Raw genomic sequence first — 22,399 nt, forward strand, 5'->3', positions numbered from 1 at the left:
TGAAGCTGTAACCTTGAGTCCGTCTAAGGTCAAGGAGTAGTGGTGTCTATTACCTCTGGAGACCTCCCAATGGACAACAGAGCTGTAGATAGGTCTTCGAGGGAGGAGGCAAAAGGGAACTGCAAATGGATTACCAGGGTCTGAGCACCACCGATGAGACATGCCCCAGCAGAGGCAGTGTTTTATTGGAGATATCTGATTTCCTTTTACACGGCTGGCCTCCTCTGGCAGCTGGAAGAAACATTGTGCCCCTCCTCCCATTTTCTTTGCACTTTCTTTTTGTTTCAGAGCTGTCCCCATTAGCAGAGTTCACCAAGGTACTACATTAGGTCCACACTATAAATCATCTTTACTTGATGTAATATCTGGAAAACACTTTTTACTGATGATCTGTGATACAGAAGAGTATCCCAGCTGCTTGTTGTGCCTAATAGAGTAATCATTTTTCTGTCAGTGCGCAGGTGATCTTATATGTTTTGTTTGCCTTGGGCTAAAACAGGGATTGATCACTTTTTCTTTGCTGTTATCAGGTTGGACAAACTAAAAGTGGAGCAGTGTGGACCACAGGAGGTTAACCATGTGGCTAATCACAGGCCGCCCCTCACACAGCCGGAAATTCAGAAAAACGAACGCAACCGAGAGGTTGATCGTGAGCACACCGCAACAGTAACCTCCACCACAGCAGAAGAGGAAAGGAAGCTGCGAGATGCTGAGCGCTACGGCTTCCAGAAAGACGGCGAAGAGCGTGAGCGTCCCCTCACCAAGATCAACAGCATCAAACTGCAGCCAGCTCAGGCAGCAGCCATCACAGCCAACATCACCTCAGCACGGACTGCAGCAGAGATGGACGGGTCACACCGCAGTCCGCAGGTCAACGGGGCTAGTGAGCAGTGTCCAGCTAACGGAAGTGGAGTCCCTCCTCAGCGAAGTCCCAACCATGAGCCGGAGAGAACCCTGAGTAGGACTAGCTCCATGCAGCAGCTGGAGCAGTGGGTCCGCACACAGAGAGTACGCAACCAGGATGATGACACCAGGAGGTTAGTTTAATTATATGGTATTTTAACACATGTTTAAAAAAAAAGACTTAATATGATGTATATTTAATTGTGTGATCTCGAGCTGCAAGAGAATAATTAATGGCAGTTGGCTGGCACTCCATTCCACAATGTCCAGCACAAGTTGTTTTGAGGTTATTTCACGAGAGGCCAGTCTTGTCCTACTTCGACAACCTAAAGTAGGAACTTGGCTAAACTTGGTATGATCTAAAAATGCTGATTCACCTGTGTCTGAGATAGGAGGAATTCTCACTAAGGGTCTGAGCGCCTGCATACGTTACAAATACAGACTCTAAATCTCTAAAGCTTCTTAGTCCCATTTCTTTCCTGAAACTGTTTTGTTGAAAGCCAAAAGATTCACACAGTCTGACGATGATTTTACAACTCTTACATCGCACTTTTAAGTGTACCAGTAAGTAGAACTAGGGATAAACAATAGATGTGCAGAGCAGTTGGCCAGAGCTACCGCCTGTCACTGACCCTGCTGTGAGAGTGTCATTTTTCATTGGCTGAGATTACACTTGCTCTCTCGCCGTGTGTGTCTGTCTGTCTGTCTGTCTCTCCATCTGTTTATCTATCTGACAGTTTATCTTCTCCCAGTGTGTGCTCGTGTTGGACACAGCTTTGCCTTTTTGTGTCCGCTCAAACCTTGTTTACATTAATTTTGTTTTTAAAAAGACACAAAGACACACATCTGCTTTGAATAATAAAATGAAATTCAAAAGATTATCATTGATGCAACCACAATAAGACCTCTGTGCTTATTACCATTGTGGTCCTCTGTGATAAGCATGTACAAACCCTCGTTTCTCTCCCTTTGACAGTCTCTGTTTGTCATTACATGCATGTCCTCTAGAATGATGTTTAGTTTCCATGCTGTCACATGTCTTTTTTTAATGCTGCTGGGTTTTACAGACCAGTGAGCGTTCTGGCCAAGATCTGCCAGAGAGTCTTAATAGGAAGCTCTCTTGATGCCAGCTGCACTGACTTTGAACCCACTGTGGAAGTGAAGCTTTTTAAAGCTTTGTTGTCTCTGGAAAGGTCTTATTTGTCCTGGGGGGAGGCAGGGGGGGCTTCTTGCTTGCCTCTATAGAGGGACATAGAAACGCAGATTAATATGCAGACACACTGTACCTCACTGTTGATACATACTGTGATTGATGTGGTTGATGTATTGTATTATCTGGACACATTTACAGAGGGTCCACATGGTATCTGTGTATAAGAAGCTGGAAAATCAAAACATGACATACATGAAAACGTGCTTTGATGAGTAAGTCTGTGCGCAAGTTATCAACATAATTAATTAAGATTTGATTCCATTTCAAACAGTTTTCTCACTTGGCACTTGTCAGGTGAAGTCCATTCAGGACAATAACCAGACAGAAATGAAGAATAATTAAGTAGTTGAAAGATTAAATTAAATTGTCGTACCAGTTGACATCCTTTGGGAGCTGATGGTAAGATCCTAATGGAAATATATAAATAAGTGAGTGTTGCCCAATCTACAAGTGAAGTGAGCTACCCATCTGTGTTATTATTAATTATTATTAGATAATTAAATAAATGACTGCATTATTTTTCTTTTACTGACTGAAGAATCTTGTGTGCATCAAAGGAATAAGATCTCTTCATTAATTCAGTTTTTTTCCCCTTCTCCTCAGCATCACGTCATACCAGACGCTGCCTAGAAATATGCCAAGCCACCGGGTTCCCTATATGCCTGCTTATGGCGACGGCTACCGCAGCATGCCCAGAAATAGCATGGCACAGCGGGACAGCATCTGCAGCATGTCCCCATCGTTGTATGACCAGGCCCTGGGTCCCTCACCGAATGACAAACGCCGCTCCATGCGCGACGACACCATGTGGCAGTTATATGAGTGGCAGCAAAGGCAGGCGTACTGCAGGCCGCCGGGACTCTATAGCAATATGGCTAGTCCCAAAACCATGATCAACCTGTCAGAACATGCTGCACCAAGCCACTCCATCCCCCCCTCGCCTTCCCACGGCTCCCTGTCCATGTACGGTGGCTACTCTCCGATGCGATCCTACAATATGAGCAGTGCCCGATCAGAGGTTTCCTCTCCCATCTACCAAAGAGACATGAGCATCGACAGGCGGCAAAGGCCACAAATCAATAAGGTCAGTTAAGGCGTATAGAAATGATAACAGAAAAACGTTTTCATTTATCTGTATATCATCTATCATCATCTATCATCTATTTATACTGACAGCATTGATTTTAGTTTTCTACCTTTTGAGATATTGGTATCTAAGAATTTTTTGTTTTGTCTCTTGTTTCTCGAGTTTACTTTTTCATGTAACAGCCTTGAAAAACGCCATTTAAAGAATTCAACAGCAATGTCTCTTTGTAGAGTCAGAACATGTTTTCATTGGCACAATTTCTTTACTGAAGAAAGATATCCTTTGATAGCATGCTTTGGATCATCCAGATTCTGCAAATTGTACTGTTTAATTTTGACGTTTTTGATTTGGTTTTGAGCTCATAAACAATTTGAAAAACTATCTGCATGACCAAATGTTGTAGCTTAGTAAGAAAATGTGTTTTTTGTCATTTGTATGAACCCACCCTTTTCCCCAGAATGATTATTTTAGGCAAATCACAGTAGTGTAAATGACTGACCATGTCATTTTTAATTTGCTGTGTCTTGCAGTATGCCTATACACCAGATAGAAGGTCTATGCCTGCAGGAATCCCAGTTCAGACTATCACTGCCCAGTCTCTCCAAGGAAAAACAGTAAGTCCTCACTATAGTCTGGGTCAGTGCACATTACTATCTTCTAGCTTCCCAGGTTTGGGTTTGGGTCACTCCCACTGTAATACACCACCCAGTAATTTCACGCTTGGGTTCTAAATATTTATCCATTTGGATTTAATTGGACTTCTTTGAAAGACAAAGCCACCCTCCCTTTCTCCCTCTCTTTCCTTCTGTCCTTTATTTCCTTCCAAAAATACACAAATGACACAGAATTTATAGAAAGAGTCAGATTCAGGCATAAGTCAGATATATGCTCCAAGTGGTAAGATTTAGAGTAGGTTCACTTTAGCAGCTCCTTAGACTTGCCTCACATCAGTGAAGATTTAAAAACCCTGTCACTCACATCTCTCTAAGCCAGATCAGGAATTTATGTCAGAGCTGTACAAAGTGCTCTGTCCTCATGGAGCTGGGAATGTGTGAACTGGATTCTGTAATAAATGCTAAACTGCTCTTCTGTCTTGAGTGGTCGAGCTGAATTTGCATGCTGCTGACAACGATTGCACCTCGGGTAATCTCATGGTCCTGAGCTGCATGAAAACTCAATACCTGGATATAGCAACTGTTCACCTATTGGCAGCCTGATACATCTAAATCTCCTGTCCTGGTGTGTTCTCTCCTTTCCTCTCCTACTCCCCCTGTGGTGTGTCCCTGTTTCATTGTGGCTGTATATCCCTCCCTCCTTCCCTCCCTACCCTGCAGCCTGAGGAACTGACTCTGCTGCTGATAAAGCTGCGGCGGCAGCAGGCAGAGCTAAACAGTATCCGGGAGCACACTGTAGCACAGCTTATGCAACTAAACATGGATGGCGACAACCCAAAGGTCAGGCCCTCAGAGATTCCTCTGCAGGCATGTGTGTTAGAGTGTGGTGTGTATGCCATTTTTGCCCACTTCCATTATTCATTTCGATCCAAAGGATTTTTTAAATTTATTTATTTGTGGTCTTCACACATGGCTGATTTGAGAAGAAAAGGCTATAGCTTTGTAGGCACTTTCTCCGTAGAAAACCATGCTTTCACTTTAAATTGTCTGTTGATCCTATTTTGGGATCAACTAGTTTGGTTTCAACTTTATCCAAAACATAATGAAATGTCCAGTAATAAAACATTTGGGCCATTTCAGCTTGGCGAGCCGTTGATAAGACAGTTTACTTCCTTAAAGTGTCGAGACAGATGTTAGCTGGAAAAGCCATCAGCGAGCTTAAAGAGTAACCGGTTAAGGAGGTTTAGGCCACTGGCGTACGTAAATGTTAAATCAGGATTTTTACATTTTAAGTCTCCTTTAAGACGTCAGACTACAGATTTGACTGATGTAGGTCAACTAAGTCTGAAATTGTTGGTTTGAGGGATTTGGGTTTGTCTTCACTTGAGCACTTTTTTTACCTACTACTCCACAATTAAAGTGAAGAAATTGAAGTTTCCTCATACCAACATGCAGCTGGTACGAGGAAACTGCATGGAGAGTAGCTAAACTCGGCTGCCTTATGTTCCCTTCGGTTTGGTGTGGTAGCACAAGAGTCATTATGGAGTTCTAGTCTTTCATGTCTTTCAATACTTTATTCACCTTGTTGCTTTATATATCACATCTGGTACTTGACCTATTTTCCTCACCTTGACTGGTCCTGCCTTCTTTTCCATCTGGTTATCTTTGGGTATACAGTACAAGACATGTTCGTGTGTGTGTGCGTGTGTGTGTGTGTGTATTTTGAGAAAGAGTCAGAGAGAGGATGATGCTTCTTCTTCTTCTTTATCTTACTCTCCTGTTGCCTTTTCTTTCCTCTTCTTTCTGCTGCTGACGCTAGAACGACATTCTCTCCCATCACCTCCAAAGGAACCTCATGTATTTGGACAATCAGGTGGGGTAATGCATGGTTGCATGGCCCTGTTTCCTGCTGTCATAAACTAAACGTTACAATTATTATTACTATTAAGTACAGTTCACTGACAGATATTTGGATTTCCTATTTGATGTTTAACTACTGTATCATATGTTTATGTAATGTTTATATTCTTGGTGAAACTGCATAGCATGGATGGACCAATGCCACACATAGCATTTGAATCCCAGGCTAGTTCGCCACGCCCATCCTTAGATAGGCCTATTCATTTATTGGTTTGAAAATATACCCTAAACTGTTACTAACTAGATAACTGGATTGGGAGTTGTGGATCATCAGCATCTGTTTTATATACAGTGCATAGATAGACATGTTCTGTATCATATTTGTTCTGAAGTGCTCAGGATTTGTTATGAAAATTCTGCATAAATGTATATTCTTTATGATTATTAGTTTCTAGTGCACTGTGTAGTTCATAGATACACACATAGTACATAGTACATTTCTTAAGATTATTATGAAGAATTAATTTCAAGTTTAAATGAGGTTTGCCTCAGATTTGTGTAACTACTGATGTCATTTTGATGTCAAGTGAAATGATAAGGCTTCATTTATCACCCAACTACACATACAGTACCAGTCAAAAGTTTGTACACACCTTCCCATTCTCTTGAATGAGAAAGTGTGTCCAAACTTTTGACTGGTACTGTATATCCCTACAATAGCACTTTCTACATTTGCATCATTATAATACATCAAGCTTTAACAGGAGCTTTTCCCTTTTAACAAGTAAGCATCTTAGACTATTTCACTAGAATGTCTCTCTGATCCTGTTTGTAAGCTTCTCTTATTGTTAAGTATCCGTCCCTGTCCTCTCTGGATGCATGTGTTGATGTTTGAGTGTACTTCATGAGAGAGCGCAAGCGAGGTGCAACAACATTGTCGGTCTTGTCTCTGAAGTGAAGTGCTGCTATGAACTGACACTTGCTATATTACTCCTCTCCACACTGGACTAGATGAAGGAAAATGACCCTTTAATCGTCATGACTCACACTTTGATTGAGAACTCTGCCCCAAGGCCTCAACTTTACCAGCAAGTAAGGCCAGCCAAAGGCTTTGCTCCACCTCATCCTCACCAGTTGCTGTTGTTTTCTTTGGTCTGTTTTGTAATGCTCCTCCTTCGGTGTCCAATTCCTCATGGCATCTTGAGACTGGTCCCCCTGTATCGTTTGTATTGCCAGAATCAACTCATCCATTGCTTTTGACTGTTCTCTTCTTATTGTGAGAAGTCATGCTCATGTGGCCATGACTTGTGAAAGAGAAGTATGATGTGTATGCTTCACTGTTCAGTTCAATCCCTTCCTCACTCTCAGGTTTGTGCGTGGAGGCTGGATACAGTTTTACTCTACAAGGTCTTATGTGTTTAGAAAACACTCAGCTAGCTATAGGAGTGTCCTAAATCAGAAGTTAAAGCTGTGGCTTCACCAGCATAATTAAGTCAATAAACCCTGAAGTTTTTACTCATCTTGTTTTGTCTGGTGCCTTAACTAACTGAAGGTTAGTGTGGGATTTTTCATGCAGAATGCGTTGCCTCTCAAGCCACCTGGATTTGGCAGGGGGACTCTTAATTGGTGTGACTTAATTCTGTGCTGCCAGACTGTTGCTTCTCAGTCCAATTCATTATTTTAATAATACGTCTTTTTGTGGAGAATAAAGAGTGCACTATTTAAAGTCAGCAGGGGATTGTTTTCATGGTGTAATTTAAGTACAATAAAGTAAATCGATTTTCCCTTTTAGTTATTGGGATGCAAGAACATTTCAGTATGGTAAGACGAATGATGTCAATGCCAACCCTCTTTACAGTTCATTTGGGGTCAACCAGTGCTGCTGTATGTATTTAACTCCTTTGCCAGTTAGTCAAATATTAATACTATCCAGATGTTAGGATTCAGTAGTTTAAAGTAACAGTGCAACATATTTGGAAATGTACTTACTGTCTTTCTTGCCAAAAGTTAGATACTGCTTTCTTTCTGTACTCTCATATCAGTTTTTGAATGGATAACACAAATTAGATGTAAGGTGTTAATTAGTGAGCTGTAGAAATGCTGGTTAGTGGGTTTGTTTAACCTTTAGACAGAGCCAGGCTAGTGGCTAAAGTGATTTCTTGTCTTTATGCTAAGCTTCGCTAATTGTATCTTGGCTGTAGCTTCATATTTAGTGTACAGACATAGGAGTGGTATTGATCATCTCATCTAACTCTCAGCAAGATAAATATTCCTTTATGACCGGACACGCTTGAGCATCCTCTGTGGAATAGACTTTCTACTTAATATGGCCAGAGGGCATATCTATGATGAAGATGTTTCATTTTATCTGCATCACTTTCCCCTCTCACTCCCTCTTGTCATTCTGCTGATAGAAAGGATAAAGAGGGGTCGACCTTGTGTATGTGTGTGACGATGACATCACTTTGCCACTTTTGTGACCGCCTCTCGAGGTGTAAAAGTGCAGCTGAAGAGCGCCCCACCCGCCCTCACCCCTTCACCTCTTCATTGGCATATCAGCCCGGCAACAGCTGCATTCCCACCTGTTCAGCCGCTAAAAGTCTGTCTTTCTCCTCCTCCCCCCCTCTGTCACTCCTAGTCCACAACACACAACACCACAGCGAAGCTCCCTGAGCTGTGGGAGAGTCTGCATGTTCTGTGTGGAATGTTCTCAGGTCACACCTGCTTTAACTGTGCGGTTCAAATGAGGAAAGAAAAAAAAGCTGTTGAGAAAAATATGTGTGAGATGGTGCGAGTGTGAGTGAGGAGCCTCGGTATTGGTGGAGTCTAACTGTATTTGGACGGTGACTAATTATTTGTGTTTTGACTCTGTTGGCCAGCAGGTTGAATTTGAAATGAAGCTGCTTTACAGGAGTTTAACAGGCTCAGTATTAAGCAGTGTAGCCCTTTTCAGATATAGCCTATGGACACAACCCCACTTATGATGTAAAATGGGCTACAGTTACTTCATTGTTCACCTAATATGAATATAGACTGACCTTATAGCATCCAATTTGTGCAAAAAGAGAAAACAATCAAGAATGGTGTCACTGTCCAAATAGGTATGGGCTGCACTTATTGTATTTTTCTTAATTGAGGAAAGTGGATGAATAATGAATAATTATGTGATGAATTAATTGTCTAGAACATGGGATCCAATGCAGTTCAAATGATGTCACGTCATTGAGTAGTGTGGCCTTTTATTTCTTCTTTGACATATGTTGATGAGATTAATACAAGGGGAAAGAATGTTTTTTTTTCCTTTTCTGAGATAGCTGCTGATGCTACTTAAAATGCAGTAAGTAAAATAGTACAAACTAGTCTAAAGGTGTAGGCTCACATGGGGAATATGCTGAAGCAATGATTAGAGCTGCTTTTATCTGTATTTGAACCTGGATTGAAGTATTTAAACACCTGTTAGTAATTGTTCTGGGCATTCTGGGGTGCTGTATGTTAAAGCATTTGGTTAGTTTGTTATTCTGGGATTATTTTTAAGGGATATTGCACTTTAACTAAACAAAACACACACTCAGTTGACCACAGCTACCAGACAGGCAGATTCCTTGGACCAATTAGCTGCAGAGCATGTCCCGGAGAACAACACAGTTGGTGAATGCGGCCAATGCGCTGACTCCAGAGTTTAGTAAGCAAGATTGTTTTACATGCCTTCCTCTTGCATTTCCAATAACACCACTGTGTTGTGCCGATGGAGACAAATGACTTGTGGGTGATGAAACACGAGGCACCAGAATCACCAGAGAAGAGGCTGTGTTTAGACTGGCTGCTCGCCCACTATTGGTTTGCTAACTTAGATTGTCGGATTCAGTGAATATGAGTTTCTACCCAAGGACAAATTTCTGTGGCTCAGTGAGAGAGCCTTGTCATGACACTGCATTAGATCTCCAGATTTGAATGTGTATGTGCATGCTCAGTGTCTGTCTCTGATGTTCTTTCTTTCTTCACAGCTGAGCCCAGAAGACTACAGAGAACACGCCTACACATGCATGCCAGAAGAGGTGGACATTGATGTAAGTTCAGTGTTGCACTCTTGTGAATTAACCTACACATAAAGGGTCAAAAACTCATTGTTGTTCTTCTTGTCAGACCAAACTTAGCAGGTTGTGTGAGCAGGACAAATTGGTGAGGACACAGGAGGAAAAACTTCAGCAGCTGTACAGAGAGAAGGTGAGTAAACACCGCACATAATTACACATTTTCCCAGAACACTGTTAAAATGTCCTCAAAGATGTGAGGCCAAGTAGAAAATAAACTGAAAAGAATACACAGTTGTCATTTGTGTAATATATGGTCAGCCCAGCTTTTAGACTGTCATCCAAAACATTTCTATTGTTGTTGTTGGACTAAATATAGTTTGAGCTCAGTTTATTTTGCACAAAACTAAGAAAGACCATAACCAAGCCACAATCATCAATCATCAGAGTTTGTTTAGCCAGTCATAACTTCTTAACCAGCAGGCTACCGGAGCGTCCAAGCCACGTCATCTTTAGCAGACCGTATCATACTGTGTTCACAGTCCACAGAGTGTAAAGTTATATGCAATGTTGAGAGGCAAGTTGTGCAGTAAAGACAAATAGAGAAGACTAGCAGCTTAGAATACACGGGTGCTTCTAAAACTTTTAGACTTTTAAAATGTTATTTTACTACTGTTTTAAGGTCATCTAGTATGACTACCTGTGAGTTAAAAAAAATTTTTTGGCCTGTTGAGACTAATTAAACAGCTTATAGAATATACTTTGGTCTCTAAGAGTGCCTGATGAGTATTTGTCATTAATTTTATAGACTAAGCAATCATGTGACTAATTACAGATATATCAAAACATAATAGACTGCAGCCATACTCAAGATTACATGAAGCTAACATTGGAAATATGGGAGAGGCTCCACTATAAATATAAACAATTATGACTTTGACAGCACACTGACACAAATGCAGGATAGGATGTTATGGATAGATGGATGTGTAGCTGCGTACGAATGGAAGTTAGCTTCCCACCAAGAAGTAGGAATAAGTGCATAAACGAAAAGAAACAGCGTGAATGCGTTGAAGATTTTCCATATTAGTTTTTTTGTGACAACAGTAACGAATAGCTTATTTTCAAACATAACTAAATAACCGATTACCTGAATTACAAACCAGAAAAGTAATCGGATTACTCCAACACGTTACATAGTAATTCATCTACCACCAACACTTGTTGTGTGTTCCTTCAGCACACCCTGGAGACAGCCCTGCTATCAGCCAGCCAGGAGATAGAGATGGGCACCGATAACCCGGCTGCCATGCAGAGTGTCATCCAGCAGAGAGACTTACTGCAGAGCGGCCTCCTCAGCACCTGCAGAGAGCTGTCCAGAGTCACATCTGTGAGTCATGCAGTACATGCACACACACACACTCATAAACAGACAAACATATTCAATGGACCCTCTGTAATTTTCTTTCTCCAGGAATGCTTGAGTGTTTTAAGATTTTTTGCGTATCTCTTCCAAACCAGGAGTTGGAGAGGTCATGGAGGGAGTATGACAAGTTGGAAGGAGATGTGACTCTGGCTAAGAACAACCTGCTGGAGCAGTTAGAAGCGCTGGGAAGCCCTCAGGTATGATGATTCATAAGACTGAGGCTGCACTGCTTTAATCTTGTACTGCTTCTGCTGTCAAACACTGGCACTGTTGGAGTACATCTACTGTACAGCTTCAAAGAAAACTGAAAACACGACAAATTCCCTTGAATACGTTGTCATCCTTTTTGTAGACACTTTTTTTTTAACTTTGGTGAAAGAAATAAAGAGTATTTCTTCTCTCCAGTGCTCTTAGCTGAGTGTAGTGGGAGGTAACGGAGAGATCAAAGCAACAGAGTGAGTGATTGATGACTGTAGCGATGATTGAACAGGTTTTAATTAAGTCTGTCTTTTATCTTGTCCTTCATCATGGGAGAGGTGTAGAGACAGAGAGAAATAGTTTTTACAGCTATTCCTGGTTTAGTTTGAGTCTGAGTCGATGCTATTTCAGAGTAAAGAAGTCAGAGGGCCAGCAGGGAGTCTGGGCATCCTCTTCTTAAGTGTCTTTCACACACAGACAAACCTGTCATCAGTAAAGAGATAATTACGTCTCCCTTTCTTTTGCTCTTTTGCTCTCTTTCCATTCCTCCTTTGTTCTTCTCTTCTCATCTTCCTGCTCTGCTGCTACTGGTCTGGGGCAAATATTTCTCATATTTCTCATAAATAACAGCTTAAACGGATCATTATCTGCACTGACTGAACACCTTAGTAGATGCATCATCTTTTTCTTCCTGCATCTTGCTAAGTCCATTGAGTTCATCATCAGGTAATGTTCTGTGATTTGTGAACTTCTATATTTTCTCTGTTTGCACAGACTGAGCCTCCCAGCCAGCAGCACGTCCACATCCAGAAGGAGCTTTGGAGGATTCAAGATGTGATTGAGGCCCTCAATAAAAACAAAGCCCAGAGAAGTGCTGCCGATGGAATGAGCCTCTATGGGCCCAAGAGCAACTTCAGCAAGCACAAAACCGAGGTGAAGCACCACTAAGTGGAAACGCTAGAGTAACAAACAGATTTACACTTCTGCAGTGTTATATCGATAAGTTGTTTGATTGAACAGTCAATGAAGGGGAGAGTAACAGACAGTTTTGTTAACTGATGGAGCAACACTGACGACAATGTTTTCTGGATCCAGCTTCTCAAATGATATAATGTGTTGTTTTTCTCTGTTTGATATCATTGTCCTTTGAATGAGAAGTTTTCATACCTATAGTTTGTTTCCAAATCAGTGGATGATGTGCAGATCGATGTCAGATGTCATTTATGCTACAAACAAACTGTAGCGGAGTATGTCTGTAACCGGACTGAGACCACCTTTTCAGCATGGTCTTGGCCTGGTTGTTTTGGTCCACACCTGAGTTTGATTGCTGTGTTCATACCTGCCCAAACGAACCGCACCAAAGGGGTCAACGCTCTGGTGGTTCGATTCAACTGAACTTAGCAAGGCAGGTGTGAAAACATCCCTATAGACTGAATGATTAACCCATTCATTTAAAGAAGTCACTGACCATTAAAGTAATCATAGTTGCAGCCCTCAGTTCTCTACCCAGACCTGCTGTAATCTGAATGAGCTGTAGTTATATTGCTGTGTGTTAAAGATGCCAGCCCTGCACATGGGCAGAATGAATGGTGGTATGTGATTGGATGTGTCAGTCACCCTGTAACAGCATATGAAGCTCTCTCTGGCTAATCAGCTGGTTTGCCCATCTTGTGGGCCAAAACTACTCTGGACCAGATGGTGGTTGCCCTGGGCGTGCGTGGTGGCGACATGTGTCACCTTGCTTCGTGTCCTGTCATGCCCTGTGTAATCCCCAGGAGGAGGACTTGGTGCCCCCACGGCCACCCTTACCCGAGTCCTACGAGCCCAACCCCCCCACCGTGCCCCCTATGCCCTCTCTTGCTGGTGTGCGCCCTTCATCAGTCCACAGGCCGGAGGACAGGAAGGCCAATCACAGGAATGGCACGCGCAGCGTAAGCTTGTTGATCCGTTGACCTCGTGGTCAACCGTGCTTTCAACTGTCATAACCCGTCACTGCCTGCTGTGAAGATTTTTTCCCTTTCATTTTTGGACATTTCATATTTTTGGTTGGATCATATTCCTTAATTTTCTTTGATGCCATGCTCATTCCTCATCTTTTACTTTTGGATGAAGCCTCATCAATGTATTGTGTGTTCTGGTTTTAAGTGAAATGCCTGGTTTCTTTTTCTGTGTTTCTCTGTGTGTTAAAAGCTATTTTTGAAGTTAACTGAGATTTTGTTGTGTTGTGTCCTTGGTTGCAAATTAGACCGTCAGAGTTTGAATGTGTTTGCCTGCTGCCTACTTTTTCATTTGGTTGTAAAACAGTGTGTTTAACTGCATAAACATGGAGAGTTTTTTTCCAAACTGTATACATTGATGTGCTAAGATTGCTCAGTTTGTAATCATTTTATAGAAAAGTGGTGCCAGTTTGCCTCTGCCTTTGAAGTCATTCTGTAAGAGAAAATGTTACTTTTTCACATGCTGACATCTCAGTTTGGAACCAAACTCTCCATAATCATAAATCAGAGCTGGTCTGAATGTGTGTTGAACTTGTTTCATTCTCATGTTCAGGGTCCAGACTACAGGCTGTATAAGAGTGAACCAGAGCTCACCACAGTAGCCGAAGTGGACGAGAGTAACGGAGAGGACAGATCTGAACACCCATCTGATCATTCTGGAAACAAAGGTACAGTAATGTACTAGAACACCAAGTATTTTAATAACAGAGATCTGTGTTCACTGTGTTCCAATAAATAATACATTTGTTCCATTTTGTTGACACCAACAAAAAATCAATAAACAGTCTAATGAAAATGTATTATTGACCATTAAACTAGTTTCTAGCATTGATAGTTACCATGGTTACCATGGCACATTGACACAGAGCATAAATACAAGGTCAGACATTTTTCTCTGAAGGCATAAGGTGAATCAGCACCCATTATTTTCCATACAGTGGTTACCATGGATATAGCAGCATTTAGACCTGCATTTGACTTGACTTACACTGTAAATCACAATCCTGCTCAGTTATTTACTAGGTTAACAGTATGCCAGTGCTTTGGTAACTTAGTTCTCTTATTAACTCCACTTTATTTAGACATCACAACACATTGTCTCTGATAACTTGGTTTAGAATTTCTAAAGGAGCTAATTGGCCTGAATTTGGTGAAATAGCTTGCACAGCATAATTCGGGTGTTGTGAAGTTGAACGATTACACTGTAGCTCCACACTCGTTCCACACTGCCACACAATCAATACTTGTAACCTGCTGATGCTGCCTGCAAATGCTGCTGGAAATACTTCTGGGTAGAGTGCACTTGATGCTGGATTTTATATCCCCTTAAACTTGCACGTCTCACATTTTACCCAACAGGCTTCAGGAAATATCACCGAAGTGCTGGGAATACTGTATATCTATACTATTTTTTTTAAATTATATTCAAGGTCCATTTTGTTATATTTTGACTGTAAAGGACTTTTAAAACAGCTGTACAATGTACCTTTCATATACTCAAAGCACAAGCTCACAATAACAGTTTGTAACATTGGTAATCTTTGTAGTGTAAAGCAAGTGCTCTATTAGTGAATTAGGGGGGTTTACTCACTGCTCCTCTCTTTTACCTGCCAGGGATGTCCTACCCAGTGGGCATCGTCCCACCTAGGACCAAATCTCCAGTGCCTGAATCTTCTTCCATAGCTTCATACGTTACCTTAAGAAAGAGCAAGAAGCCCGACCCCAGGATGGTGAGTGCCTGAACTTTTAACCGCTTGGACCACCAGATTCTCTTAGATACAGCCGTTAGTTGTTGGGTACTAACTTTAAAATGTACATTTTCCAGGACTTATTTTCTTTTGTGGCAAACCAGACATTTTGTATCCAAGCAGTATACAAACAAATAATAATTATTATCAAATTACTCTGCTTTTCTTTTTATGTTGTCACTGTGAGCCTCTTGTGGGCAGCAGTGAAATTCAACCGCTGAACTTTCTTGAATTGTTTACTTCCCTCTTTAAATGGATGTTTTGGTTGTCAGACTGCAGGTTTAAAGCAAACATGTGACAGGAGAGTCCACTCATCACACAACCAGGCTGTGACTCATATTCTAAAAAAACAGGCTTTCATAAAATAAATGCCAAGTTTGGTTTATACAGTTTCCAGCCTCAAACACTATCAACTTAAATACACTAACCATGTTATTAGTGCACCAAACTGCAGGGTGTGTCCTGTTTTTAGTGTGTCTCTGTGTGTTTGTGTTTGCAAAAAGATTGACATATAGTATAAATGAACCAAGATGAACTTTGTGAAATGTTAGCATGAAGGCTTTGGTCTATTTTATCCATATAGCCTGTGGTAGTATGAGAGTGTATCACAGGCTTAGGCCATTGGATACCAGCCTCTTGAACAATCTGAACAGTGGAGGCAGCATCCCCGGGCGCTGGACTGCATCCAGCTCTGTAGGCCCCTCCAGCATGGCACAAACCTGAGAGTGAACAACTTCTCAGTTCACTTCACATTATCAGCCTCTCTTGCTCAGGCATTAACAGGCCCCCAGTCTCTCTGAGTGCACCCATGTGTGCTAGCAGGAGCGTGTGAGTGCACAGCAGCCAGTCAGGTTGTTTCCATATGTGTTTGCACTTGTGCTCATTTTGGTTCTGAGCAAGTGAACATTAAAGAGTCATTTAACCAATCATTGTGGTTATTATGTCAATGGTGGCTTTTAACTGTATTTAAAGAAACAAAACGTTTTTCCACTACTTGTAGAGAAAAAGCAGGTCTTTTTCTTGGACAAGTTCAGACTATTTCCAACAATACCAAATATTCACTGCAAATGCTACATCTGACCCGACCACATCATGATGCCACTTAACTGTGGTTCTGCACACTAAATATTGACCATAGTGTGATTTCTGTCCTAGAGTTACATATCTGATAGTGAAGCTAAATTATTAATTCTGTTTATCATGTGTCTCTCTGTGGCCTGCATGCGTGCCTGTGGTTGTCCTCTCTGGCTAACAGGAGCGTCCACGAAGTGCAGTGGAGCAGCAGCTGTGTGCTGCAGAGACCGGCCGGCCCAGGATGAGTGTAGAGGAGCAGCTGGAGAGGATCCGCCGCCACCAGCAGGGTGCACTCAGGGAGAAGAAGAAAGGCCTCAGCATCCGGGGTGGCAGCCAGGAGAACACACCCACTCGCAGCCACTCATTTAATAAAGATAACCATTTCCGCAGCATGCAGGTATTGGGACACCTGACAGACGTATTTCAGACACTAAGGCAGCACTTACATTCATAAAATAGACTGAAATAAAATCCTGTGATGTGACCCCTTTTCTGCATTTTTGTCTTTCTCATTCTGGGTCTTTCCTAGTCCCAAATGAGGCGCAGAGATGAGGTGATGAGCAGCGACATTCAGGAGCTTGAGGCTTCACTCAGGCAGCAGGAGGTGGTGAGGGAGCAGGAGACGCCCGCTGAGGAGATTGCCCGTCTGAAAGAGGCCTCGCAGGCTGACCACTTTAATGTGGACCGAGAAGTAAGACACAGCAGTTGGCTGTCTTAGTCTTAAGACCAACCGGGCTAATATTATCACGGGCAAAATACTGAGAAAATGGTGATAAACAGCACATCAAGTATCATAGATTTGAGTTTTAAAAACCAAAGCAAACAAGCTCAATTTTATGGATTACAAGAACTAATTGCATGAGTCTTTCATCTAACAGAATATCACAAATAAGTGTTTCAGTGTTGCTGTGTGTTCATCCAACTCTAAAATAGCCTCCTAATAAATGATGATTATTATTTTAATGTCTGTTATTTGTTCTAAAATGACTTAATCTGCATAGTTTAATAGTTAACACTTCAGCTAACATATGTGTCCTTTTCTACATGTTTTTTCATTTATTTGTGAAGCATCTGATTCATTTGTACTAAATGTGCAACATAAATGTATATGAAGTACTTTTTCTTTGTTTCTGCAGCTTTCTGTGCCTGACAAAGTGCTGATTCCTGAGCGCTACATGGAGTCAGAACCGGAGGAGGCACTGAGCCCCGAGCAGGAGGCCGATAAGCAGAGAAAAGTTGACCGCATCAAAGCCCTCATAGCCAAAAACAGGTGAAGACAGTGTGATGATCTGTCAGTATCAGTAATTCATTAGTGTGAACTAGGTCTGCGTGGGCGCTTGACATTAGATAAGGATCCTTTGGAGATATCTGTGCCAGGTGAGCAGTGATATTTCACAGCAGATGTCGTACATGAAATTCTTTTAGAAGTAAGGGGTAAGTTTGAGGTCATAGCAGGACACTGCCATAGATGGTTCAAACGGAGCCACACTGCCTACCTTGTCTTTCCATGCATATCAGTGCCTTAGATGTGAAGAAAAGTCCATGTTCTTATCTCCAACCTATTTTATTTTTTATTTTTATTCAAAATCTTTGAATTGATATGAAAGACATAGCTTGTTTGTCCATACATGTATAATTTGTTTGTATACATTTATAAAAGATGTACAGTATATGATACAGACCATTTTGTGTGTGTGTGTGTGTGTGTGTGTGTGTGTGTGTGTGTGTGTGTTTGTGTGCTCCCAGCATGCAGAATGTGCTGCCTAGTATGGCTTTAAGCCCAGAGGAGGAGACTGAAGAGGAGGTTACCGTACAGGAGAAAGAGAAGATGATTAATATCTCTTATGAGCTGGCAGCAGAAGCCTCCAAACGCAGCAAGCTGGTAGCAGGTACATCTCTAGAGAGAGAAAAGGGAGGAGGTGAGGTGGAGGGGACTGAATATAAAGAACGCATGTTATGAAACAAAAGCTAGTGGGATCCTGTTTTGAAAGACCTAAGCAATATTATGTTGTGGTTCCTCAGACTGCAGCTGTTCCCATTGTGCATGTATTAAATCATTTATCACAGTCCTACTCACTCTTCATTAAAAGATAGGTTCACATTTTTTTCAAGTCTTTGTACATTGAAACAGGTTTTGCTTGGTATAATCATTCCTCCTGTTTATACTGGATATTAACATGCAGCCAGTGGACGTGATGGGGGACAAAATAAACATTATTCTGAAGATATTAAAAAATATTTTCCAAAGTTTATCTCAACTTAAAGTAAGGCTTTAGCAGTATGAGATCTAGTAAGCATCTTCCAAGGTTAGTCTTTTTAGTCCAAAATGTATTTATTTTCCCCCAAGAAGTGTGTTTCCTGAGCTGCAGGAGAGGGATTATAACTCAAAGAGGAAAAATCTTACTAAAATAACTTTGCAAGATACTCTCTTGACTGGTTTACCTCAAACTGCTGAAGCATCATATTAACTTAATATATTAGTGATGCATGTTTGCACAGAATGAGGACTATTGAATTTGTATCTCATCACTTACATCAGAAGTGCATTAGTGAGGGATCTTTTTATGGACAATATGAGCAGGAGGAACAATTACAGCAAGAAAAAAACTGTATACTGCATGCTATTACTTCAAGACAAACTTGAAAAAATATGTGACTACATATCCTTTAATTTATTTGACTTGAGTTATTTTTTTCCTGTGTTGTTTTACCATTTAGTGAGTAGCATCTGATGTAAGTAGTTTTTAGTCATATTGTGAGTGTGCCTGTTCACCATGTCGTTCTGTTTTGTTGCAGTGAAAAGCCTGTCGTCTTCTTCCCCACCCCTTCCACAGTCTCCTAACACACCCCCTCAGCTCACTGATGGTTCTCACTTCATGTGTGTGTAGTAGCACCAGTAAGGGCTTTCATCAACCTGTTTTGTCCATACTCACAATGCTAAAGTGTTTTTGGTGTTTGAATTTTTGTCTCTGGGGGGGAATATTATTTAAAGTATGGATGGGAAACAGTTATGGGGATGGGTAACACTTATTTTTTCTTCACATTTTGCAGTATTTGTTGTTGTGAATTGATATTTCTCAAATTACTCCATCGTTGACTGGGATAATGGGATTTTAGGGAATCCAATTATGATCATATCACATCTTCTAGTGTTATGGTCAAAGTGTAATTTGATATTTTCCCTCATTGGAAAATTTCACCTTTTCTTTTTGCAGCACAAGCTCTGGCCTCAGTGAAAACGTACACATGAAGGAAACAGCAGCGGAGGTATAAAGATGCTCCTGAAGACTTCCCCAAAGACATCAGCACAAGGCCAAGTTCTACAGAGTGAAACTGCCTACTCCACATTCAGAGGTCTCTGACCTCTGACTTCTGTATGCTCACTGTGACGTCTTAAGCTCCTATGCCACCAATAACATTTCTTCTGTGACATTTCTCTGTGATCGGCCCTCATTGGGTCATTACACTCTCCTCAAGAGAGCGAGAAGATACAGCTTTGATACTGTTGTCATTGCAGTTCCGTTTTCCTTTTTCACAAGGTTTTTTACGTTTGTTTTTATTATTTATATGGTTTTTATTAGGTTCTTGTTTGAATATGGGTCAACATCGGTGTGAATATCAGTATGCATATATATGAGGCTAATGGACTGACCTCTGTTATGATTCTAAAGGAAAAAGGTTTTGGGCCATGTCACATTTTCCACTCATGTTTCACCACCTGTTCAAATGGTTTTAAGAACATGTTTTCACATCAGTTTAGTTTTATTTAAGACTTTTCTAATTCAGTTCAGTTGTTTGTCAGACATCGGTCATCAACTAACCATTCATATTTATCCATTTATTGTAAAGAACATTTGTCAGTGGGAACGATGGGTATATAAGAGATATAGATCCCTCCATTATAATAAAAGGAGGAGCCACTTTATTGCTGCAGACTAAGATTAATTTCTAATTTCTCCTGTTTCTGGGTTGTAATTAAAACTTCTGCAGTCCCTGTCGCATTGTTGCCGACACTTATGTGAATGTCCTGGCTTAAGTCACTCTATATACTGTCTTTTTTTATTGCTGAGAGATATATTTAAACTGAAAGAAGGAAATCTGAGTTTGGATCTATTTTATGACAATGTTGGTTTGAAGTCCTGGAACTAAAAGGAAAAAAAGATTAGCACATGTAAAAAGCAATAATAAACAAAGAGTTTGGATTCAGGATGATTTTTTTGTGTGTGTGTACAAAGTGTAATTTACCAGAGGTTTACTGTGTATATAATGTACTTGGTACAGCAGGATGGGAGGATGTATTCCACGTGTGGTTACATTCTTGATTTGATTTGCAAATGTTCATATCCCATCTGTTTTATATCATGTTAAATAAATGTTGCTGTTCTTAACAAGTGGTTGCATGCGTGTTCTTCACTAGACCTGTAGTCAACTGTAATGAACCCGCTGAGAGTAAGGCCACATACACCTACTCACTCATGGTCGTTGTTCATGCACGCAGCTCAAGGTCAGCTTTGTCCTACAATGTGAGAACTGTGTACAAATGTTAAGATAATTTTACTCCACACTGAATTATTTTTTGACACAATATAGAAAAGCTTTCCCTAGATTTCTACATTGAAACCATTTTGATCATTTTCTGCTTGAGTAAAGGATTAATAATGGAAAAATCTGTTCTATCAGAAATAAACCAAGATAAATGAGTCTGGCTACAGACAGGTTTATCTGGGTTAATTTCACTTGGTCAAGTTGGTTTAAGGTTTCAGCAGGCGTGACACCCAGTCTAAATATAGAGCTATGGTTCCCTCTTGTGGTCATTGTGCTTCAATGTAAGTCTGCTTAACTTTGCACATTGGCACATTTGTGGTTGTACTGACCATGTTTCAACAAATTCAAATTCACAGAAGTCAAGTTTTAAGAGGTTTCCCAGAAGAGTGTATCAGCACTTTGCAGCTTAGTTTTTCATCTCGAACAGACGCTCTCGGTGTGAAAACAAACCCTTGCCTCTTGTTTATTGTGGGATAAGTGGGCTGCTTTAGTATCTAGACATTTAAAAGGAATTCATATTTTTTGCAAAGTTATCTTAGAGCTGTGAAATATGTTGAAATATATTCTAATTCATTCATTCCAGCTCATATTTCTTGTAGAAAATCAACAAGTTCTTTGTCCAGTAACCTAAATGTATTCGTATATACAAAAAAAGGCAGATGGGGGAATTATCCATATTTCCAAATAGTTGTTCTGTCAATTGTGTTCATGGCTGTATTTTTAATTAACCACGGATATAAATATCAACAATTCAACTGTAAAACTCCCTAGCAGATAAAAAAGATGAAACTGAACAAACTTAAATCAAATAACTCTGAAAGGATATTGGGCTTTAAAGGTGCAGTGCATAGAATTTAGTGGCATCTAGCAGAGTGGAAATGAATATCAGGAATGTAATATGTATGTTTTAATAGTGTATAATCACCCAAAACTAAGAATTGCTATGTTTTCATTAGTTTAGAGTGAGCCCTATATATCATGGAGCTTGTCCTCTTCCATGGAGCCTGATTGTTGCACCATTGTATTTGTACAGTAGGCCACATAGACAAACCAAACACTGGCTCTAGAGAGGGCCTTTTGTGTTTTTCGCAGGTTTCGTGGCCTCCATAGTTTCTCCTAAGTATGCGCATGTAACTGAGGGGTAGGCTAAGGGCGAGAGATTACAATCCATGGATTGATAAAGAGAACAGGATACAGCATGGGAGATGGGGTCCTGTTCATTCCTATGAAAATTGCTCAGTAGTGCATGAGGCCAAAAAAACAAACAAAAAACAAAATACTTCCTGTTGATAAGAAGTTACCTGGATGAAAACATAGCCTACTGCTATGCGTTCATCAAGCATGCTAAATAGAGACTACAGGTAAGACAGATAACGTCCAGTCTGGCCCTATAGCTAACCTGAATGGGGATAAAACAATTTAATTGTGCGGCTCCTCTAGACTTTAGAAATGTGATCTGACCGAATGGACTAAATTCTGATGAAAAGTGTGAAAGAGTCATTTTGCGGTGGTTGTGACACAAAAATTAATTTAGTGTAATGCTGCGTTCCTTACTCAGAAGTCGTAATTTCCGAGTCCTCAGTCCGAAATTTCAACTGGAATGCCCCTTGAAGTCGGATCTCGGACTCGGAAAGTTGGATGTACCCCACCAGCCCCGACCTCAAAATCCAACATGGTAGCCCCATGTATAGTATTATCCTGTT

At 40.9% G+C, this 22,399-nt stretch overlaps 1 protein-coding gene across 5 annotated transcripts in view; it reads left to right on the plus strand.

Moving 5' to 3' along the window:
- The window catches only part of LOC128358355 (pleckstrin homology domain-containing family A member 5-like), an 83,919-nt gene extending 63,383 nt beyond the window's left edge, over positions 1-20,536 (plus strand). For 3 of the 5 annotated variants that reach the window (XM_053318596.1, XM_053318598.1, XM_053318599.1), the window contains 16 exons: positions 531-1,037; positions 2,720-3,200; positions 3,734-3,817; positions 9,682-9,744; positions 9,821-9,901; positions 10,949-11,098; positions 11,230-11,331; positions 12,107-12,265; positions 13,883-13,997; positions 14,944-15,059; positions 16,333-16,548; positions 16,681-16,842; positions 17,288-17,421; positions 17,898-18,040; positions 18,948-19,047; positions 19,367-20,536. In XM_053318596.1, the coding sequence (XP_053174571.1) occupies positions 531-1,037; positions 2,720-3,200; positions 3,734-3,817; positions 9,682-9,744; positions 9,821-9,901; positions 10,949-11,098; positions 11,230-11,331; positions 12,107-12,265; positions 13,883-13,997; positions 14,944-15,059; positions 16,333-16,548; positions 16,681-16,842; positions 17,288-17,421; positions 17,898-18,040; positions 18,948-19,039 (2,605 nt within the window). In that variant the 3' untranslated portion in view covers positions 19,040-19,047; positions 19,367-20,536. Of the gene's footprint in view, positions 1-530; positions 1,038-2,719; positions 3,201-3,733; positions 3,818-4,537; positions 4,658-5,636; positions 5,691-6,688; positions 6,770-9,681; positions 9,745-9,820; positions 9,902-10,948; positions 11,099-11,229; positions 11,332-12,106; positions 12,266-13,107; positions 13,264-13,882; positions 13,998-14,943; positions 15,060-16,332; positions 16,549-16,680; positions 16,843-17,287; positions 17,422-17,897; positions 18,041-18,947; positions 19,048-19,366 lie in introns of all 5 variants that reach the window. The other 2 variants (XM_053318600.1, XM_053318597.1) reach the window with 2 other exon arrangements.
- Positions 20,537-22,399: the final 1,863 nt, after the last annotated feature.

The sequence above is a fragment of the Scomber japonicus genome, chromosome 5, assembly GCF_027409825.1.
Source record: "Scomber japonicus isolate fScoJap1 chromosome 5, fScoJap1.pri, whole genome shotgun sequence".
Taxonomy (NCBI): Eukaryota; Metazoa; Chordata; class Actinopteri; order Scombriformes; family Scombridae; genus Scomber; species Scomber japonicus.